General features: G+C 36.6%; 1 protein-coding gene across 1 annotated transcript; it reads left to right on the top strand.

The window, feature by feature from the left end:
• Positions 1-1,407: 1,407 nt before the first annotated feature.
• cpb1 (carboxypeptidase B1 (tissue)) lies at positions 1,408-9,450 on the top strand. The gene is made up of 11 exons (XM_058390448.1): positions 1,408-1,557; positions 1,712-1,787; positions 3,171-3,295; positions 3,448-3,547; positions 3,643-3,744; positions 4,671-4,775; positions 5,519-5,629; positions 6,359-6,449; positions 6,943-7,145; positions 7,490-7,574; positions 9,190-9,450. The coding sequence occupies exons 1-11, from the start codon at positions 1,490-1,492 to the stop codon at positions 9,372-9,374; spliced, it is 1,251 nt and encodes a 416-aa protein (XP_058246431.1). The 5' UTR covers positions 1,408-1,489; the 3' UTR covers positions 9,375-9,450.
• Positions 9,451-10,491: the final 1,041 nt, after the last annotated feature.

Genomic DNA, 10,491 nt, shown 5'->3' with positions numbered 1-10,491 from the left:
TAATTCCCACTTCTGAAGTGGTAATTACAAGTACGTCCTCTTTGCATGCTTGGTTCTCAGAAAAAACATTATATGAATATCTTCTTCTTCTTCTTCTTCTTCTTCTTTCGGCTTTTCCCTTCAGAAGTCTCCACAGCAAATCATCTCTCTCCCCCTATCCCTATCTTCTGCATCCTCAACTCTTGTACCCACTAGCTTCATATCCTCATTTATTACATCCATATACCTCCTCTTTGGCCTTCCTCTTTGCCTCCTTCCTGGCAGCTCCATGTCCAACATTCTCCTACCAATATACTCACTCTCCCTCCTCTGAACATGTCCAAACCATCTTTATCTGTCCTCCCTAACTTCATCCCCCAAACGTCCAACATGAGCTGTCCCTCTGATGTACTCATTCCTAATCCTGTCCAACCGTGTCACTCCCAAAGAGAACCTCAACATCTTCAGCTCTGCTACCTCCAGCTCTGACTCCTGTCTCTTCTTCAGTGACACTGTCTCTAAACCATACAGCATGGCCGGTCTCACCACTGTCTTGTACACCTTCCCCTTGATTCTCGCCGATATTTTTCTATCACAGTTATATGAATATGTATTTAATGATGATGATGATGCAGTTTTGCTCAAACACAGGCTATTTTTCATGGTGTAAAAATGAGCAATGAGCAAAACACAAAGTTTGTGGGAAACAAGTTGTTGAAAGTTTCAGACTCCGCCCATCTCGGAAAGTCGGGAATCAAAATGATCTCAGAGTCGTAATTACGACTTGAGGGGTCAGTCATATGCAAGTTCCTAGTGAGAAACTCGTATTTACGATCATTCCGTTTTGGCAGCGTTCTATACAGTATCCTGAAAGATTTTAGACATCTTTTGTTTGGATGTTATAGATAGATGTTTTGTCAATCATGGAAAATTTCCACGTTCCAACAGTCTGAGAAGTCAAAGTCTGTTTGTTTTTTCTAATCTCCCACACATTTAGACATGTATCTATAGAAAATGTTGTATTTCCTGATCATTATGAACCTCTTATTGGTGTTGTCTCTGCAAGTTTCTTCCTTAAAAAAGTATGTTATCATTCGCTTGAAAGAAGTGATGAATACCTCGGTGAGAAATATGTACTAAAATGTTCACTTTTTATATTAGACCAAATAAATAAAATAACATTGATGTTTTGTGAACCTTCTTGTCCTGTTTCTCTGATTCTTTTGAACTTTTGAACATTTTATTTACCTTTTCAATCCTTTTTAAACTGATAGCTAAAAACTCTCACTATCAAACACGTGTCCTTGGCTTTAACCCCCCCCCCACACACATCTCTTTTTAGAGCATCCATAAATATACTCCTTCACATGTTAATCATTAAGTAAAGATTCTTGTTTAAACTGTATGACCTGATACGTTGGTCAAAAGGTGGTCAGGGGTTGGATCTCTCCTGATGATCCGGGATTATAAAAGCAGGCGATGAGACAGGAATGACAGTTGACCAGGCGTGATGATGAAGGCTCTTCTACTTTTGGGATTGGTAGCCGTGGCTCTCTGTGAGCCCACTCGCTACATTGGGTAATTTTTTTAGTTTTAATTTTTTAATTTTTTGACCGATTTTTTACTTGGTATTGATTTAAAGCAAGAGCAGTAAAAAACTTAACATTAACAATTTTCTTTTTTTGTTTGTTTTTTGTTTATTTTTTTATTTTTATTTTTTTATTTTTTACAGGGATAAAGTTTTCCGTCTGTGGCCTGTGAGCGATACACATGTATCATTCATCAAGGATCTGGCCAGCAATGCGAAGGTATGTTTATTTGTCACGAATAACCTTTTTTTTATGAAGAAGAATCAGAGCCAAGGTTCGGATCTAGGACCAATGAAATTATATTATTCTATTTAATCATTATTGAGAAATATGAATTAATAACACTGTATATTAAGGAGCTTATATTAGTGGATTATTTGCATATGTACATAATAATGCTCAATTACACCATTTTAAAGGTTTAATTCACAATGTATTAGTCTTTATTCATCACACTGTGTTACACTGCTTCATAAACATCTGTTACTTAAAAATGAGTAATTATTGCTGTACGAGTCTCTAACCATAAAGCAATAAATACTTTAATATTAACTCATTACACAGATGATTAAACATGAATTAAATAACCGTAATGTCAGACTTAGATCTTTGGCTAAAAGCTAATTTCAGAAATTATATATCAGAGGTAATGGGGTCTTGTTCACTGTCCAGATTAAACATTTATAAACATTTTATTCACTATGAATTAGATTTCATTGACACTCATACCGGTACATCTCAATCAATTAAGGATCTCTTGTGTAAATAATACCATTAATATTAATGTGATAATTGATATTCATGTTCTAATTGATGTTTTGTTAAGACCTTGATATGCAAATTCTCAAGCAGGAAGTGATTGTGTAGGTTCAAGTTGTATTGGTGTTTAATAATATTATAGCTGTGTAGTATAGTGTAGTTTAAGGGCTTATAAAAAAAAAACCCTGAATGTCATTAATACTGTACTACAATATATGCACCATATTTTAAAGCAGAGTTATAGATATTACTGATTAGAAGCTGAAAGGTAGTAGTCTTTACTTCAAGATTGTTTTATCTTAGTTGCAACACCATTATGTCCAGTGATCATATATATATATATATATATATATATATATACACTACGGCTTTGATCACCTTGGCCATAATGTTGTTGTCTGTCATATATATTGACATGACATTTAAGTGTGGTGGGTAGTTGATCGGAAGATCAGGCTTCAAGCCGCAGCACAGCCAAGCTGCCACCACTGGGCCCTTGAGCAAGGCCCCAAACCCCCCGTGCTCCAGGGGTGCTCCATCATGGCTGACCCTGTGCTCTGACCCCAACCTCCAAGGATAGGATATGTGAAGAAAGAATTTCAGTGTGCAGTAATGTACATCATGATCATGGGTTGTGGGATCGTAGAATTTCCACCACTGGTTTCCATGGTAACACATCATGAACCTTTGTAAATCATCAGAATCCACTTTGGTTGCCTTTATTAAAGATATCGTGTCTAAGCAGGGTACATACTTGCGTTCACATGGTTAAAGTGATTAGCTAGAGACATGAGTGAGAGAGTTACCACACCGTGGGGTGGGTGTGTGTTGCGTCCTCTGCAGGTGGACTTCTGGAGCCCGGACAGCGCTGACATGGTCACGGTTTTCACCGAAGTCGATATCCACATCCCTGCTTCTCACGCTGACATGGTTTCTGTCATGCTGCAACAGAGCGGCATGGACTACCGGTGAGTCTGTTAAAAAGAGCAGAATGGATCTGAGCAAGAATGAGGGAAAAAATTTAATTTTAATTTAGAACCAAGGATATTCATCAGTGTTAGATTCTGGCTAATGTTTAATATTGATAGTCTATGCTTATAAATGTGTGTGTGGGATACAGAGTGCTGATTGAGGACATGCAAACGGCTATGAGACAGCAGTTTGACAACCACCAGCAGACCAAAGCCCACAACTACATGAAGTACAACAGGTGGACAGATGTGTGTATTTTCTTCCCCACACACCTAGCTGATATTTCTCGGTCAGTTTGTGTAATATGTATTCTAATGGTATACTGGTGTGATGTGATGGACAGATCGAGGCCTGGGTCAGCTCTATCACCTCAGGCAACCCCGCTCTGATCAGCCGCTCCACGCTCGGGAAAACGTACGAGGGCCGCAGCATGCACCTGATCAAGGTGGGTGATGTCAGGATCTTAAACTTTTTAGTGGTTATAGATGTAAACATTCTGAACTGTGATACAACAGCATGCCCTAGACACATGTGACATACTGTACAGAATCCTCCAAAACTATTGGAACTACCGCACTCCTTAGACACGTGACATACTGTACAGAATCCTCCAAAACTATTGGAACTACCGCACTCCTTAGACACGTGACATACTGTACAGAATCCTCCAAAACTATTGGAACTACAGCATGACCTAGACACACGTGACATACTGTACAGAATCCTCCAAAACTATTGGAACTACAGCACTCCTTAGACACACGTGACATACTGTACAGAATCCTCCAAAACTATTGGAACAGCAAGGCCATATCATTTGTTTTGTATTTTTTTTCCTGCTACACAGCAAAGACATTTGGGTTTGAGATGAAAACATGGATATGAGACGAGAGTTTTACAGTATTTCAGCTTTTATTCCCGGATTTTGTCCCAACAACATGGAACAACTTAAAGAAACAGTTGAATTTATAGCTCTTATAAATAACTCTAAATATATATCAATATTAGAAGTTGCTTTAGCGACACTTGATTATATTATTACGTATTTTTTCTAGTTCTTTTCACTTCATTTTTCTATTTCCACTCTTTTTTTCCCCCCATCTGTTGAGTTTGGTCTCTCTTTTTTAACATTGTGTCACCTTTTGCTGCCTTCTTGGTCACTCTTATAAAAGAGTGCTCATATTTTTGCTCATATTTCAGTTCACCTTCAGTTCACTATTTTATTGAAATAGAAATATGCTAAACGCAATTTAAGTTCTTAAAACGGTCAATGCAGCCATATATGCGTCATTATCAATGACCTGAAGCTTAATGACTGCTCTGTTTTAAATTTGGAGGAATGTTTGATAATGAATTCACTTTTGTTCACAGATCGGAAAGAACACCGGCTCCACCAAACCTGCCATCTTCATCGACTGTGGAATCCACGCCCGCGAGTGGATCAGCCCCGCTTTCTGTCAGTGGTTCGTCCAGGAGGTGACGCCAAACTCACTCACGGACTTTCAGCACCAAATACTTACACTATCAAAGGGGTGTTTAGTAAGAAATAAAAAACTGGTGCTGTGATTGAAAATAATCAACCATGGAGTGGTGAGATGTGTCATACTGTGACCATGTGACCATTCTGAACAGCTTCATTCTGTTTATACTATAACAATTTGCCAAATGTGAATTCTTTTGTATAAATATTTTTTTAAAAAGTAGTCTAACCCACAACCTTCACCACTATACTCTTACTAAACTAGTAAATAATGCTTCTGGCCTACTCTGAAGCTGTCTAATGAATGAAATGAATGAATGAAATGAAAAATGAAATGAATGAATAATGATAATGAATAATTGATAATGAATTCACTTTTGTTAGTGAATCTAGGCTAGGCTAGTCTAGGATGATTATAATAATTTATAATAACCTTGCCACCCTCATCCTTCAGCTTCACCCTGGATTAAATCATAAAGAATCTATACATTAATAGCATTTAGGATTATTTGTGGGTTTAAAAACAGTTAGTCTTCAGATAACAAACACTTTATGGTTTCTTTCACCTCCTTTCACATTAAAATAACTCTCATTTCATTCTATACCTTGACCGGGTTGTAGCACGAATGTCATGCAGAATCATAATCTTGTATGAATGTGTATGAATTTTAGTTTTAGTTCCTCATTATGTCACATGGTTAGAAGTAATCTGTGATGCTGTATCCTTCCTCGTGGTTAGGCCGTGTCCACCTACGGAAGTGACTCTCAGATGACCAGCCTGCTGGATCAGATGGATGTCTTCGTGCTGCCTGTGTTTAACGTGGACGGTTATGAGCACACCTGGAAGAGTGTATGTTTTTACTCCTATTTGTGTCTCTGATCATCAGGTTCAAAAGTCTGACCATAAGCAAGACCATTACTACTAACCACAGTGCATCAGTTAGTTACCTTTCAGTCACCCACGGAATGCATTAGAATGATTTATTTATTTATTTATAAATAAAGCATATGATTCTTAATGAACATATTAATTGATTCATTAATATTTTAACCTTTATATATTTTTATGATCTCTGTCTCTGGCCCCTTTATTTATTATATTATATTATATTATATTATATTATATTATATTATATTATATTATATTATATTATATTATATTATATTATATTATATTATATTATATTATATTATATTATATTATACTATTTATTTGTTTGCTTGAAATCTTCAGATAAGCCTCTGGTTTAATTTCTGTACTTTTTTATATTATTATTTTTTTATTGATAGAATAAGACCTATTTTCATGATTAGACTTAAATCTAAAATCAGCTTCAGATTAGTGAATTAAATTCAGACTGTGCTTTTGTTATTTGTTGAAGTAAACAGTATTGATGAAGTAAGTAGTAGTATGATTATTTATTAATTATTATTATTAATTAAGATTATTTGTCATGCCAGCTTTCTAATTTCAACAAAACCTTTATGCAAACTTGTTTATTTTGATTTCTTTTTGTTAACCATGATTTATTTTGAATATGAGGTTAATGAAAGGTGGTGTTGTGATGTGGTTCTGCAGGACAGGATGTGGAGGAAGACCCGTTCTCGTAAGAGTGGCTCCAGCTGCATCGGTGCTGATCCCAACAGGAACTTCAACGCTGGCTGGTGCAGTGAGTAAAACTATTCTACATCCTTCTTCATCATCTATACTTCATTTCTGCTTTTATTTTATTAACTTGGGGATTTATTGAGCCTTTATATATAATTAGGTAATTACATACAAATATATTTATTAAATTTATTAAATAGATATTTATGAAATTGTTTTTACTAATAACTATAATTGAAAAATATGATTATTATTATTATTATTATTATTTATTTTATTTTTTTATTATTGTTATTATTATTATTATTGTATACTGTACAATATATCTAATTTTATATACTGTTGTATAATAAATTCCAGATTATTATTAGTTGTATTCATATTGCATTAATTTATATTTTTATTCATTTTATATATTTTTGTTTTGTTTTGTTTGTTTATTTATTTTTATTTGTCCACTTTCTCTTGTTGTTTTTACTCATTTATTTATACTTTTGTATATAGCAACTCTAAGAATAAGGAAGTAATATATTTATAAATATACACACACACAGCACTGGGAGCCTCCAGTAACCCCTGCAGTGACACTTACTGTGGATCTTCTATGGAGTCGGAGATCGAGGTGCAGAACGTGGCGAACTTCATCCGCAAGAACAAATCCATCATCAAGGCTTACCTCACCATCCACTCATACTCTCAACTCCTCCTGTTCCCCTACTCCTACAAATACGACCAGGCCAAAGACCATGCTGAGCTGGTACACACACACACACACAAACACACACATACAATAAATGGAACAACCAACCTTAAACTTTAATTCTTGCTATATTTAGAGCTGATAAACTCACCTGTGTTCTCTCTCTCTCTCTCTCTCCCTCTGCCTTTCTCTCTGTCTCTCTCTCTCTCTCTCTCTCTCTGCCTCTCTCTCTCTCTCGCTCTCTCTCTGCCTCTCTCTCTCTCTCTCACTCTCTCTCTGCCTCTCTCTCTCTCTCTCTCTCTCTCTGCCTCTCTCTCTCTCTCTCTCTCTCTCTCTCTCTGCCTCTTTCTCTCTCTCTCACTCTCTCTCTCTCACGCTGTCTCTCACTCTCTCTCTGTTAGATGTCTGTGGCAGAGTCTGCATCAGAGGCTCTGCGCAGTCTGTATGGTACTCGCTACACCAGTGGCCCTGGAGCAACCACCATCTGTATGTATACCACACACACACACACACACACACACACACACACGTCTTCCATTCCTCTATAACAGTGCTTCCCAAACCGTGGGCCGCGGCCCCCTGGTGGGCCGTAGCGGTATTGCAGGGGGGCCGTAGCTAGGCTAAATCAAAATATTAAAATAATTAAAATATTTTAGAATAGAATATAAAAGGCTTCTGTTACACACTTTGATTCAATATAATTGTGAATAGTATGCAGACAGTATGTAGTGTTAAGGATTTAAATATATTTGTAAAGAATATTTACATCATCTTATTTTCACCAGGATATAAAAATATTACATTTTATGGTAGTTCTCATAATTCACATGAAATTCTTATAAACTGGTTAATAAGTGTTGATAATTTTGTGCAAAGAGACAATCTGCTGTATTAAATATATCTAATATACAAATATATGTATAAATATATCTTTATACTATTAATCAATATACTGTATTTTTTAAACAAAGAGGTTGGGAGGGGGGGTCGTGGAGCTTTTGCTATGTATTTGGGGGGCCTTACCCCTCTGAAGTTTGGGAAGCTCTGCTCTATAATATACCAGAAGTACTTAATCATGAGTCAGATTTCTTCTGGTCTGCATATTTCGGGGCATCCAGGGTCATTACCCGAGTCTTTTAGTTATTTATTTTTTCTGTTTTGTATCTGAGAGTATACAGAAAGCATGTTTGCTTGAGTCAAATATGTTAAAAGAAGCCACAGATTATACATCTAATAGAGATTATATTAGCTACAGATGATCATGAATCAGATACATCATGATCAGGAACCCTAAAATTCCCTGAGTTGTTTTTTTCTTCATTTTAAATGATATTATGAAGCACATATTGGCAATTATTAAATTATGTGTTTTCACATCCTTTTGAAAAAAAAATCATAGCGCCCCCTGGTGGTCTGGTATCCCTCAACTCTCCAGCAGCCCTGCTCTCTAATCTCTATAATATTAATTAATAATCATTCATCATTATAATTTGTTGTGTCCATTTTCAGCACGGAATGTCTTCGTCATGTCTCACTCCACAGTGGAGGTTAATATGAAGCTCATATAAAAGTAGACACTCAGGACTTCATAATGTTTCATAATTATTTCTATTTTCTCTAGCCTACTAGGAGCAATGTATTCATAGAAAATGTTGATATTAAACCCATTTCTGCTCTCTGAGACACTTCAAGTGCTTGTTCATCTAAAAAGCAGCAAAAAATTTGAAAATGTAAGTAAAATGCTGTGTAAGGTTCTCCAACAGAGGGAAAAACACACATCTAAAACACACTGAAAGCTAAACAGACTCGTTTTATATCAGACTCACAGCCTGAACATCATTCATTTATTTACACTGATTGAAAATCTTCCATAATTGAATGCTAGTGTAGTGGCAAATAGGGTTCTATATTAGAATATTAGTATAGAATATATTATTCATGTTTAAAATGCTCATCAGTGCATAAACAAATCCATTTCCCAGCATGCCTTGCATGAGATACTTTAATTTTTGGCTTTTATTATTAATACACAATCATGATTCAGTATGATTCCGTGACTCACTTTATTGTGTGTGTGTGTGTGTTTCTCTCTTCTCTATAGACCCGGCTGCTGGCGGTTCTGATGATTGGGCCTATGATCTGGGTGTGAAATACTCGTTCACGTTCGAGCTCCGGGACACCGGACATTACGGCTTCCTGCTGCCCGAGTCTCAGATCAAGCCCACGTGTGAGGAGACCATGCTGGCCGTCAAGTACATCGCTGCTCACGTGCAGAAAAACCTGTAGTGAGAGAGGGGGGAAAAAGTGCATGCCTGAGAAGAATTGCAAAAAACTTAATAAAAAATGATTTTTAAAATCAAAAGCATAGCATTGCATTCATTTAGGTTTTATGAAATACTTAATACTTAAGTTTATTAAATATTTGACTTGGATTTTTCCTTTTCTACTTCACGGAATGATCAAACATGATCAAACTGTTGAGAAGTGTATGAGAAGCATTTCTTGTGATACAATACAATTTCCCTTTTATTATTATTATTTCTTTTCATTAGAAATCAGACATCAGTTTGTTTTGCTTGTTTATATTAAAATAAATTCCTTTTCTGTGCTCAGATACACAGCTTTCTTGACTGTCCGAGTCATAAACATGTACAGAATCAAAGCTGAATTAAAACAAAGGCAATAAAAGTAAAAGTCAAAAGCACAATGAAAAGAATAGAATAGAATTATAATAATAAATAGAATTGACCTGTTCGGGTAGAAGAAAGAAAAATATACACCGATCAGGCATAACATTATGACTGGTGAAGTGAATAAGACTGATGATCTCCTCATCATGGCACCTGTTAGCGGGTGGGATATATTAGGCAGCAAGTGAACATTGTTGAACAGGTTGATGTGTTAGAAGCAGGAAAAATGGACAAGTGTAAGGATTTGAGCGAGTTTGACGAAGGGCCAGATTGTGATGGCTAGACCACTGGATCAGAGCATCTCCAAAACAGCTCTTGTGGGGTGTTCCCGGTCTGCAGTGGTCAGTATCTATCAAAAGTGGTGAACCAGTGACAGGGTCATGGAGGGTCAAGGCTCATTGATGCAGATGGGGAGCGACGTGATCCAACAGATGAGCTACTGTTGCTCAAATTGCTGAAGAAGTTAATGCTGGTTCTGATAGAAAGGTGTCAGAATACACAGTGCATCACAGTTTCTTGAGTATGGGGCTGCATAGCCACAGACCAGTCAGGGTGCCCATGGCTGACCCCTGTGCACCGCTGAAAGTGCCAACAACTGGCACATGGGCATCAGAGCTGGACCACAGAGCAATGAAAGAAGGTGGCCTGGTCTGATGAATCACGTTTTCTTTTACATTACGTGGATGGCCGGGTGCGTGTTCATCACTTCCATG

This window comes from Hemibagrus wyckioides, linkage group LG01 (assembly GCF_019097595.1).
Source record: "Hemibagrus wyckioides isolate EC202008001 linkage group LG01, SWU_Hwy_1.0, whole genome shotgun sequence".
In the NCBI taxonomy this organism is placed as follows: Eukaryota; Metazoa; Chordata; class Actinopteri; order Siluriformes; family Bagridae; genus Hemibagrus; species Hemibagrus wyckioides.
The sequence above is the reverse complement of the archived record's forward strand: the minus strand, read 5'-3'. Positions and strand labels throughout refer to the sequence as shown.